This window comes from Capricornis sumatraensis, chromosome 3 (genome assembly GCF_032405125.1).
Source record: "Capricornis sumatraensis isolate serow.1 chromosome 3, serow.2, whole genome shotgun sequence".
NCBI classification, from domain to species: Eukaryota; Metazoa; Chordata; class Mammalia; order Artiodactyla; family Bovidae; genus Capricornis; species Capricornis sumatraensis.
The window spans coordinates 106,733,278-106,746,849 of NC_091071.1; the positions used below are offsets into that span (position 1 = coordinate 106,733,278).

The 13,572-nt window shown below is 35.1% G+C and overlaps 1 protein-coding gene across 4 annotated transcripts in view; it reads right to left on the minus strand.

The window, feature by feature from the left end:
* Positions 1-4,521: 4,521 nt before the first annotated feature.
* Positions 4,522-13,572, minus strand: part of CCNT2 (cyclin T2) — a 33,983-nt gene continuing 24,932 nt past the window's right edge. For 3 of the 4 annotated variants that reach the window (XM_068967209.1, XM_068967210.1, XM_068967212.1), the window contains 3 exons: positions 12,331-12,494; positions 9,191-9,261; positions 4,522-8,711 (listed from right to left, as the gene is read on the minus strand). In XM_068967209.1, coding sequence (XP_068823310.1) covers positions 7,284-8,711; positions 9,191-9,261; positions 12,331-12,494 — 1,663 coding nt within the window. In that variant the 3' untranslated portion in view covers positions 4,522-7,283. The remainder of the gene's footprint in view (positions 8,712-9,190; positions 9,262-12,330; positions 12,495-13,572) is intronic. The other variant, XM_068967211.1, reaches the window with a different exon arrangement.

A 13,572-nucleotide genomic window follows, 5' to 3' on the forward strand; every position in this document is an offset into this window, starting at 1 on the left:
TTGGTGTTAATAAACCTACCCCTCTTCCCATACAGGAAAACACTGAACACTAATTTAACAGAACCTTCAAAATGTGTACATTTTTAATAGGCAAGTCTTGATCCTAAGAGTTTGTGTTTTGTCATTTAATAATGTTGAAATTAAGCTTATATTACTGCTCCCTTTAGGAGGTAGAGGTCCTGAAAGAAGACTGGGATTTCAGAACGGTGAAGGCTGGGAGGGCAAGCATTCGTTGAGCTCGATAGTGGAAGGCACATCATTTAATTCTGGCTGTCTGGGTTGGTGGTAGTCTGATTTTATTAACAGAAAGTAGGGCTCAGAAGCACGTTAACTTTCTCAAGGTCATCCAACTGGTGAGTGACTTGGGGCTGCTACCCAGATCTGACTTTAGTCTTTTCCCTGCTGCCTCCCAGATTTGTAGTTTATGAATGAAATCAGTTAATTATTACTACTCGAAAAAAAAAAAAAAAACCTCGAGATGCTGATAAATTCACCAATACAATGATTCTGATGACTTAACTGGTCTCAAAAGCTTCTCATTTTTCATTTAGCAACACTGCATTTCCTTCTATGCCTATATCCCCTTGTGACCAGGCACACCACCTGTTTTCAAGCATGTTCAGAAGCGAATTTCATTACATACTGAACGGGTCTTAAGCTCAACCAAAGGAAATTTAACTTCCCAAGTAAAATCCTAAACGTAGTTCCAACTCTAGAACCTCCTTAACTTTACCTTATTCTAGCTCTTACGCTGTGGACACTTTTCAATGGCTGAATTAGGAGAGTTGCCACTGTGGAAAAGCCAGAGCACTAGAGTACAGGGTTGGAGGACGTGCAGGATTCTGCCTACTTTATCCACACTCTCCTGCTTGACCAATGTTAACAGTCCTGGGCCTTTAGTGTACTGAGTATTTCCAATATAAAAAGCCACTTAAAAAGACCATGAAAAGCCTCCCATCATGTACCAGGCCATTTTTATTCCTCATACCTGGTGTACTTCCAAGTATTCAGCTGAAAGCAGCTATGTAACTAAAGCAACTTGTTTTAAAAAAGCTTCCCAGGTGATTCAACTTGAAAATACTGGGTGTAGGCAGTCTGTATCTTCATTGACCGTTAACAAGAAGAGTTCTGTGTACAGCACTGTGCTGTGAAAAGCTGAACTACATATACAGCCCTGATGAAGAGCTGTAGCACTCATACTGTTATGACTCTGAACTTGTGAAAATCCACGGCTGACTTGTCTCTAAAGCAATTGTTCCTATGACTTGAAAGACTAAAGAAAACTGATCTTGGGGATATGCCTGGACACTGGTTAAGGTCTCAATAAGCCTGTTAATTTCATGGCAGTACGATTAAAACCCCTCATTTAGTGAAGCTCTACATTGCTTTGGGAGGTAGTGTTGTGGGGGAGGCAACAGGTAGGTCATATACAAGACCTGAAACAAAAATGAACAATTATCTCCATTATACTAAAAGCAGCAGGGGGCTGGGGGTGGGGAAGTGAAGGAACAATTAACTAGGGTGAATTGCTAAATGAGATTACTAACTTTGATTAAGGGGAATTTCTGACTTTATGTTCTTAAATAAAACTCGTAATTTATTATATTCTTAAAAACACAAAACAACAAACCCTTACTCCTTACTGGCTCCTTATTCCTTGTGACTCAACTGGTAAAGAATCCGCCTGCAATGCAGGAGACCTGGGTTCGATTCCTGGGCTGGGAAGATCCCCTGGAGAAGGGAAAGGCTACCCACTCTAGTATTCTGGCCTGGAGAATTCCATGGACAGTATAGTCCATGGGGGTTGCAGAGTTGGACACCACTAAGTGACTTTCACTCCTTACTGGTGTTATCAACATGAAATAAAGACAAATCTAACGTGATTTCAAGACATTTATTTTATATTTAGGTTTAAAATGCCTGTTAGAGAAAGTAACTTTTCTATCCTAGTTCTCTTTTATGAAAGGCACTGCAGACTTCCAATTTCTTTCAAGTATTAAGTGCAGGAAAACTGGTATGGAGGGGAAAGGGGTTGGAAAGAGCACCAAGGGTAAAGCAATTTGATTAAATTTCACATGACTAATTGTGGAGCTGATGCAAGAAGGCACACAAGAAAATACCAAAGTATGAGTCTGAATGAACAACTCAAATTCTGTAAACCATAGACCTGCACTGTCTAACACACAAGTTTACTGCACCTGGCCTGGCCTTTACCAGTTTCCTGAATTATCTACAACCTGCTTCTAATGGATGCTCTTCAACACCATCCATTAATCTTAAGCCTCACATTGCAATGAATAGGTACTATTGCGGACATTTTGTAGATTAGGAAATCAAGGCACAAAGTCAAGACATTTACCCAGACACCAGCCATTAAGTGATGGGGCTGGGACTGGAATATGGACAATCTGATCCTCGTGGCCACACACTCCTTGATCATACATGTAGTCACTCAACTAAAGACTAACTTTTATATTAGAGATCTCATTTCCCACATCTCCCAGGAAGTTATCTCTGATTTATATTAACAAGACATGTTGGAGCCTTGGATTTATGTTGTCAATAAACAAACTTTATTAATAATTCCTTGTAATAGATATTGAGATGAAATTCAATGTCTAATTGAATTCATGCCATATACACAAACTCTTGTTTTAGATTTTCTATTGGCAAACATCCTGTTCAATAGTCCTTGGGGGTTCTGAGTACATTCACAAAATGAAATCCCAATTATTGCTGCCAACAAATGAGTACATAAGTTTTTCAAACTAGGTGGGTGAAACTGCTTGAAAAACACAACTTAAAAAAAAAAAGAATGTACTCATTAACAATAGGCAAATCAAGTTAAATCAACCACTAAACAGGTTTTAAGTGAGATTTCTCCCCCAAACTTGGAAATAAAGGAAATCAGCCCTCAGAATTTACTTTTGCGATTAATGGATCACAGGAGAACAGGGTAAGTCACTTTTGAGAGACCAGAATTACTCCTAGCCACACAACCTTCCAATGTATCTTGCTTATTTAGCAAGCTACCTTAAGAAACTTGAAGCAGAACACACTGGTAAATGAACAGAAGAGGAGTCATAGAAGCAAAAGGTGGCTGTGCCCAAATTAACATTGCAGAATAAAAAATGGATGCATAGTATCAGACCTAAAATGCTTGGAATACAGATGTTTCAGAGGCAAACTTCTCTTACCAAGACAAACTTCTGACTATTTGGCTTACAGGAAAAAAATTTTCAGGTTATTAGTTGTGAATCCTCAAATTAATGCACTGGTACTGTAATTTGACACCTGAGAAGGACGGGGCAGAATGCGCTGCTTCTCCAATCCAGAAACTCCTAAACTAGCCTACCAAACAAACTGGTCCGTGAAATTAGCGTTTGTCACCAAGTTTTACTCACTTGTGGGACTTAATCATTTTTCTGGATAAATGTGGTTAGGAAATCCTACTGCCTTCCAAGAAAGCAGAGACTGCTGAATAAAGAATTCTTTGTAACAAAAGCTATGATTTTTCTCAGCGAAGATCTTAAAAATCACCTAGCTATTTAAGCCAGTAGTAGGTCACAAAAAATTGCTTTTCTGTTTAGATAAAACTTGGAAATGGTGAAATATCTTGACAGAACTATCTTCCCTTAGAGATATTACCATGTTTTTTAAAACTATTTCCATAGTAAATGTAAAACCCTAAAAAAATCTAACCAACCAAGGGTACTACCTACAGAGTATGTAATAGTCATGCATATATATGCAGTGGTTTATTAGTTAAGATTAATCTTAAGATTAGTTAAGGAATAAAAATAATTTAAGTTCTCAAATATAACCAAAAATATGTGCTTAAAATGCTTTTAAGGCAGGACATTCGGTAACAAAAACATTTCAAATTTGATTAACTGAAATTGACCTTAACTAGTCATTTCTTTAGTTCAAAGTAGATAGGCCAGGAAATATCATATCCTACATAATTATGATGTTTGCACAAAGTAATGTAAGCACCCCTTATGACATTTTGCATGAAACCATTTATCATGGTAGAAATTTTGATTCTTAAGAACTCTAACAAGAATGAATCTGCATTCACAGAGATCTAGATGCACTTGTACTGTTTTCAAAGATAAACCTTGGGGTGACTACATGACTTTTCAGTATTTAAATACCTGCAACAAAAAATGAACCTCAGCATTTATTAAAGAAAAAAAAAAAAGGAACTAGGACACTTTGCAAGGTCTTACCACTAAAAGATGCTACGACCGGTTTTCTGGGATAATGTCTGCCTCTGAGAATGTTTCTGTGAAAAAACCATTCCTTTGCTTTGGTTCTGAAAACAGTGTATTTTAAAACAGCTAAGGCAAATATTTAGGGGCACAGCTCAGCATCAAAAAATTAGTTCAAAGAGGTAGAAGTAAAGCCTTTCTATGTAATGTGCTTCTGCATAAAGGTAACAAATCAATGATCTCTGATCTAAGGAAAACACAACTGCAAAATGAATCACTCTTTTATAGGATGTTTAAAGATAACGGTTTTTAATAGTTCAAATATTTTAAAAAATCTCATCAAAAATGTATCACCTTAACAGTACTTTGCACATGTGGAATTTCATACCTAAATTTGATACTATTTTGGTTTATTTATGGCTACTTACAAGAAGACTCAGTAATAATGTCCATTCATTGGAGTCTTTTTCTTTGGTTGAGCCTACTGGGACCAGGCTGATGAACTATTTTATGCAAACGAGATGGTCAAATTCATGGCAATATGAATTATAAGGGTTCTCATTTAATGGAAATGAAACTTAAAAGAATTTCCATATTTTATCCCCACTGTGGTTTTAGAAGCTAATATCCTGTTTAGAAGTTAGAGTTTGAATAGCTCACACAACCCTGTAAAAATTACAACTGTCTGCCCTTTAATAAATAAAGTCATTGTAAAGAATTACATTTACAGAGTGAAAAGTGAATACATAGCATTATCAATTTTGGAAGTAACTAATAAGTACTTCCCCATAACAATATACACTAGCTACCTTTTTAACTGTCCATCATTAGCACCAAAAAATTCAACAAAATTACCTTTATTCTCACATCTCAAAACAATTCTGCAAATTCTTAGTGAAGTTTAAGTATAGTCACAGACCTTAAATATTCACATTGTTTTCTATGTCATACTGAAAATAAGTTCACTACTTTTCTGGATATTCTTTACAAAATCTTATTAAAATTCCTGGTATTATCATCCCCATTATACAGTAGCACAACCACCCAGTATCATTTCACATGATAGCTCCGTAGAGGTTTCACATCTAAATTACCAAGAACAAAAAAAACCCTTCCCTCCCTCATCTTGCACTCTTAATTCTATACTAGTCCTTGGATTATGTACCACTGTAAAAGTATAACTGCATCAAAATTACCATGTTTATGGATACAATAATATGCCATACAGAGCAACAAAGTTACATGTAATGACAAAGATTACTAAAGTTATGCAAGACAAGAACAAAGTTAGGACATGCTAGCTAAGCAAAGTCCCTAGAAAGAGACTCTTAGTATCCTAAATTCAAATAACATTGACGAAATAATGAATAATTATCTTAAAAAAAATTATAAAGCTATTGGCAAATCAGGTAATTGCTAAATAAAAGTAGAGCACAAGATTAAACTCTAATATTTACAACTGCAACATACTTGAGTAAAATTACAATTGTGCACATATCAGTGGCTTTGTAACAAAAATAATTCATATACATAGAGGAAAAAATTAAGACAGTTTTCAGTTCAACAGAAGTTGAATTCAACCCATCTCAAAGATACTCAACAGCTCAAAGATTTACCACAGAATTGAAGATTAGCTGATAAACCGGAGCCACGTTACTGGCATTTAAGACAAATTTTAAACAAGTTAAAGTCTATCATTTGCTCAGAAGTCAGAAGACTGTGCAAACTTGACCTCAACAGGAATATACTGAGATGTGCAAACAAATGGAAAACCTCCACTAGCTGTTTTATCTGGAGGCTTACCTTTTTTCTTCCCCTCAGAGAGCTTCCTGTTAACAACCGTAAGATATAAATACAGGTACAATGCACAGTCAGTGACCTTTTTTGTTTATTTATTGTTAGAATATAAAACAACTGAGAGAGCAATAGGTTTAATTTCATTTTTATAAGGAAGACTGCATTTACCTGAAAAAGAAATATGGCATCACACACAAACACACTTCAAGGGAGGGGTATGTTTAAGAACATGGTGTCATTCTGAATGCCAAAGGAAAAGCGATTCTGTTTATGGTTAAAATATGTAGTGTTAAAGTTCTTTATTTAAGAAAAAAACTTACTAATTCTGCACTAATGTAAGTTTTTGTGAATTTAGTTTTCAAATCACAGTAATCTACATAACCATTATTAACATCTCTGTGTTTATAGTACTGCAACAAGCCAACAAACACTTAAATGCACTTCACATCAAGAGTATGTAAACTTTATTTTTTCCTCTTCAAGCCTTCAGAAATTCAGGGGCTCTTTCAGCAGCCAGTCTGGTCAGAACCTCTGAAGGCAGAATCAGTGCCTCATGGAGAAAACAACCATCTGTGGCACTGCATACCCATCCGGTAGTGAAGTGTCCCCCTTCAGTGGCTTCCAGTAAGGCCTAGAGTTTAAGGTTAACATGAAAAAGTGCCACCTTTGTTTTAGATTAGTGATGGACTCTGACAAGATAAAATAAAGTTATTCTGTATATTGTTATACTTACAAGCAGCTCCAATCCTGAGTATTTATGGTAATATCTAAACATACAAAAATGTATGTACATTTTTCTCCACCTTCTTGTAAACAGTTGTCAGTATACTGTTTTATCCCTTTATCAGTGAAACATGCAAATCATACATACAAGTATAAATACACAAAAGAAAACAATTTACACTCATTCAAAAGCCAAGCAACAACAAAAAATAGCTACAGTATTCAAATTATAAATAAACGAATGCTTGAGGCATCTTATATTCCTAGAAGCAGCCAGCCATTCACCCTAATGTTCTTAGCTGCAACTGTAGAAATACTGAGTTTTGCACCTTCCATGCTTTTGCAGTATTTATAACACTATCATATGTGGAGATAAAGACTTGTTTACTATAATCTCTTCTTTTCAGAATGAAGAATAAAGCAGCACTTACAAATACTGAAGCAGTGGTAGTAACAGCAGGTGTTACCACTGCTAGATCAGGAGGAAGTTTTTCATTCTAACAATTTTTAACTTAAAAAAGAAAAGGAAAAATTGACCTAAAGAAATGATTACATGTTCATTCCTTGGGCACTTAACAGCGAGTCCAGCATGTCGAATGTGTCTTTGTAGTCCATATGCTGGCTGTTTGTACTGTACTCGTGATTGACATCAGGACCGTTGGTCTCCACTGGCTTCTTGTCCAGTTTCACGAGGGTGCTGAGATGTCCGTAGCCCACCTGGTATGTGACAGGGGGAGGAGGGGGTAAGGGATGGTTAAAAACAGAGTTGTGAGAGGATATATACTGCTTAACAGAGGAGGAAGAACTAGATGAACTACCTGAACTTTTGGAACTTTTGCTCATTTTGGAGTGATGGTTGTGAGATGCATCATTGATATGCAGCTTCTTCCTTGAAGAGCTGGAACTAGAGGAAATGCCATCACTGCTCAGGCCAACAGGACTCCTCAGAACAGTGGGCGGTATCCCGTCAGCACTGTGTTTACTGCCACCACTGCTGCTGCCACTGTATGAGTGGGAATGCTTGTGACTGCTGGGGTGGTGGCGGTTGGAAGGATGCTCCTTGTGCTTCTCCTTATGGTCCCTGCTAATATGTGGGCTGGAATGCTTGCTCTTCCCACTGCCTTCATCAGAAGAGCTGTGTCTTTCTGAGGAAGAAACTTTTATTTTCATTTTCAGTTCTTCTTTACTGACACTTTTATCAGTGGGTGGTATTGGAATCCGTAATTTTAATGATCCACTCTTTTCCTTCTTCTCTGCCATGTATTTTTCAGGTTTTTCAGCATTTGTAATGGGAATTTTCATTTTAATGGGAGAAGTCACAGAACTGCTGCTGGCTGCCTGAGACTGTACATGTTTGTGTTGCTGTTCTACCTGGGCAGCTATATAATGATCCCTTGCATCCAGATCAAGGCTTTCTAGCTTACGTTTTTCTCTATATTTATCTAAAGACATTTTCTGAGGAATTACTCCAGGAGTAGCAGAAATTGGCCCGTGGTGTTTACTGCTCCCTGCTTTATGAGTATAATCTTGCTTAACAGAAGAATGATCAGAAATTTTGTCAGGTCTGTGATGTAATCCTGAATGCAATGATACAGAAGGTCCCTGCTTGAAGTTGATGTTGTACTGGCTACCAGACAAAGATGTTTCCTGTTTCTGTGAATATATCTGTTCTGTCCTTGCCGACTCTTGATGCTGAGGCCATTCTTGGTGTGATGACAAACCATATGAGGTACTTGGCATTCCTGTTGCTAGCATTGACAAATTATCAGATGCATGGCTGTCTTGAACAGAAATATTTCCTGAATTTAGAGGTACTGGTGCAGGGAAAGCTGATGTAGATGGTTTCTGAAAACTTGGTTTGGTAGGCACACCAGTAACACTATCTACTAACATGGAATTCTGGACCAAAGATGAACCCAGAAGAGGCGTTTCTGATACTTGTCCATCTACTTTTGGTTTCCCAGCTGCCTGGTTAGCCTATTTAAATAAAACACAAAAGAAACAATGACAGCAAAGGAATTTAATAGAAATTTATTTGCTTATAAAAATTCTATATTAAATCTATGAAAATAAAATCACCTGGGGTTGGACTTTATTGCCAGTAAACAAACATCTTATTTAGAGCCATAAAATAAGACTATATATAGTGAAAGCACTGGCTTTAAATTAGATACTGAATAAATTCCAGCCCAGCATCTGAGAGAGGAATTTAACTTGTCTAGCTTTAATTCCCCTTCTTGTAAAGTGAGGATACTATTTCCACAGTAATCACTATGAGAATAAGAAATCCATATTTATAGCAAAGTCTACTGGACACAGTAGTTGGATAAATTATGAGTGCATATAGCTTATGATACACTGTAATTACTTCAAATATTAGAAATAAGAATATTTAACCATAAAAATTCAAATTATTAGCAAATTGATGTTCTGATAAACCCTGTCAATTCTCTTACCCTCCAGTATCGAATCTTCTTCAACCTACTAGGCGTTTTCTCCAATATTTGTAGAAACTCATGTGTTAGCTCTAAAAATAAAATTTAAATTTAAAACTTAGAAGGTGCCTTTAGATTTAGAATTCTCTCAAGTGGGCAATATTAAAAAGAAAGCACAAGAGTTCATCTACTTCATGACCACCTTCCTAATTCAACCATCAGCACATACAGAAGTACACACAGCTTGTGAACTGGTATTTTCAAAGAAGAATCTTAAAAAAAATTTTTTTGATTAAAAAAAAAAAACCAAAACAAACAAACAAAAATAATCAAACAAAAACCCCTCCTCCCACATCTCCCTGATTTTAAATGCTTACTTAGAATCTCTGAAAAATTTAGTCACATTTAAAAAATTGCTCCCAAACAGAAAACTGCTATCAGGCAAACATCAGGAATAATTGTGGTGGGGAAGGTCCATCATTAGATTCTTTACAATCAGTGCCCAAAAGTTTAAGGAAAAAAGAGAGTATCTGTATAATCAAGATATTAATTACAAAGAGAAAATTAGTAACTTTACGACCCTAACCAAGTGATCATGACTAGCATTACCAGCAATAAAACATATCAACTTGATATACCTTGATGAAATGCACTGAGTAGGACAACTCATTTCTGTGGTATTCTTGCCCAAAATGTAAAACCTCAATTTAACAATGGGAAAACATCAGACAAACTCTAATTGAGGAACATTTTATAAAATAACTGACTATTATTCTTCAAAGTGTTAAGGACATGAAAGAAAAGATTGAAAAATTACCACAGATTGGAAGAGATTAAAGGGGGGCATGGCAACTAAATGGAACATGGGATCTTAGATGTTATTATTCTGTAAGATGCTAATATTAGAGAAACTGGGTACAGGGTATAACAGCACAGACTTTGTACCATTTCACAGTTTCTTTAAATTTAAAACCATTTCAAAGTTAAAATGAAAAAACTTCTTTACCTATACTTGTAACTTCCTAGCAATCAACACATTATTAACATTTCAGTAAACCACCCTGGTCACATTTCTATGATCTTTCTTCTTAAATTTAGGATTATAATGAAATAAGAGATGATTCACTTTTCCAAAGTGGTATGGTTAAGATGAATTCTAGTTTTCAACTCCATAGAAAAATAGTGTTATTAATAAAGTTACTGGCCACTCTCAACACAAGTATTAATAATATCAAATGAGAATGTCATGTAGTATTATTAATGCCAATTTAGTATAAAGAGACTGATAAAAATTTGGCATCATTATGTGCTCATAATCTGTGACAACTAGTTCCTGCTAAAGTCTCAGGAGCTTTTTGATTCAGTTTAGATGAAAAAAAGATCTAATGCCTATACTACCACTTCTTCATTAAAAAAAAAAAAAAAGACCACTTTTCTACTTGGACATAGTAGTAAATCTAGCAGATACATAATCCCCCTGGGTCCAAAATTAACAATAAATCATTCTGATTCAGCTTCAGGAAAATTCACATTATAAAAAACACATGAGGGTTTGTTATTAATCAATAACCGCCCCGCCACAACCCTCTTATAGGTAGGCCAAACACAATCAATGTTGTTCTGGTGACAGTCATTAAATGTAAAATTCAGATACTCTTAACATCTGAAATTTTGTTACTTTTTAATGTAATCAAAATAGAGAAAAGGCTGCTACATAATATGTTGAAATTTTCAATGTGTTAAGTGTCCAAGATTCCTATTCAATATTCAAATGAATGTGAACTTGAGCTTTTTCAGAATAGAAGCAAAGAGATATTTAGATGGCTCGTGTTGTGTCAAAAAAGACTTTACCTACAATTTAAGAGCAGGATAAAAGGCAGATTATTTGCTTTCTATAAACTTTATTTTAGAGACACGTATAGAAACTATTTCTATTAAGTTTTAATCTTATTTATATCTTATCATATCTATCAATAGATAAGACAACTATTTTATCTTACCTGTTGACTGCTAAAATAAGATGGTGGCACAGATAATTTCAAGTCACAAATGGGAAAATAAATAGTTGCCTGTGGTTGCTTTCTAGCTCTGGTGGCAGAGTTGTCTTGTTGCACAGACAGTATAGCCCACAAACCCTAAAACAGTTACTACTTGGCCCTTCACAGAAAAGGGTGCAGACCCTTAAATAAATTTCTACCTTGAAGAAGCATCTGAGATATTAATGGAAAACCACATTCCAAAGCCTTAGGGGTCTCTCACTTTTACGTAACAGATGTCCTATAAATCCAGTTTTCTCATCAGTTTCAATTTTGTAAAGGAAGCTGGGGAAAGCACACAAAAAGAAGCTGAAAACCTAACATATCAGTTTAGATCTAAGAAGTGTTATCTATTTCCTTTCTGTAATCTATAGTCCCTGGTTAAAATGTCTTAATCTGCAAAGATATTCTACCTCTGGCCTGCCAGAAAAATTTCCTTTCAGGAGACCCCCAAATGCCAGATTCATAATTTATAGAACTTATACTCCCAATTTTTCCTTGTCAATTCATACTTATTAATGCATGGCAACAATGACGCACTTTATCACCAGCAGAACAACAGAACAAGGAATATTACCATGAAAATACCATTAGCTTACTGCTTCACATCTTCTACAGTAAGTTAATACATGACTTTGTGTTTATACATTTTAAACCCGACAAAATTAGTATACTTTAAAATTATGTATGCCTGTATTATCAACCTGCAGCATTATATTAAATCATATTTCTTTGAAAAGTCATGAAAGGGTTTTAGATATTGAGTAGTGGTTAATAATATGTTCATTTTTCCCCCCTTTAGGCTAATGAATTTATTCTCATCCTCTTCATGTGATCATGTAACTGTACTTTTAAATCCTATTGCCAAATTGTTAGAACTATGTTTTAAAAGATTTTTTATCTTTTCAAAAGAGGAAATACCAGTAGATGAAATGATACCTGGGATTGGCATCAAGTAACTACAGGGTGAAGGAGGATCCTGGACTGGCCAAAACTGTTCAACTGACCATGAATATATGGGAACTCAATATTTTTTAAAACCTATACAGAAGCAGACAGAATGTTTAATCCATGATAAAAAGTAAGAAAATATTCTGTTGTAACAAAAAGATTTTCTCCACTTACCATCTAGTAATTCCAGAGTAACTGTAGGATCCACATATTCCCACCAATGTTTTCCATCAGTTGACACAGGAATCTCCCAATTCGACCATTTGCAAGCCAAATGAATGCATACACATGCTATCACTGTTGGTTTATACTGAAGACAGAAGGTTGTAAGATGCAGACTGTTGTAGAGCAGATTTGGAACGAAGAGTCATAGAAATTCAAATATGTAAAACAAAGAAAAACATTTACCAATAAGATTAGAGGAAAAACAAAATTATTTAAGTTTTCTTTTTTAAGTCTAGAGTACAAAACCTTATTTTATAAAATTAAAAGCTAACATTATGATACTTTTTATGACTACAGTCACAAAAACTCAAACACTAAAAACCCATATAGATTATCAATGTTTTCATACTCTTACTTCCCAGAGTATATTATTAATATTACTAATACTAATATATCAGTATTTCTAAACTTTGTTTTTACATCTAAATTACAACTATTTCTTTATAAAAGTAGAGGAAGACAGTACATTTCCAGTAATTATTATACGTAAGTAAAATGACTTAAAACTTTTTTCGGTGGTATTTTTGTTTCTTTTGTAATGTCATGGTAGAATAAAGAAAAAAGCAGAAAACTGTACAACTGACAAGGTAATTTCAATACCACATTATAATTATAATCAGGGATTCTACCATTCCATGTGGCTTAACATTCATTCATTCTGAAGTAACTCATATATTTAACACTTATTTAGGTAAAACTATCTTCTCAGCAAAGCCACAGAGAAAACTTACCTTTTGCTGAATAGCTTCAAGGCCCAATGCTGCTAAATCTACAAAAATACTACCTCTCTCCTTCCATGACATGCCAAACACTGCACTTGCAACATGTCACAGCTAGCTTTTTCTAACCCAAATTTTAAATTTAAGTGGTTCTTGCCTTGTTGTTCAGTATTTCTAGGGACAGAGGTTAAATCCCAACAATATATACCTAAGAAAATATACTGGCTTTTTTGGCAATTCAAAGTTTTAAACAAAACATAACAGTATCACAAGAAATTAAGGACCACATAAAGCTGGTTTAGTCCACTCCTCCCCAATGACTCATTAAAAAAAACAAATTTAAATCATTATTATAATCAATCCAGAACAAAATTATATATTAGATATGAAAGGCTTTTAAAACTATTCTTCCAGTTCAATTTCAGAACTGATGAAAATGTCTACTGGTCAAGCACAAACCCATACTGTTCTT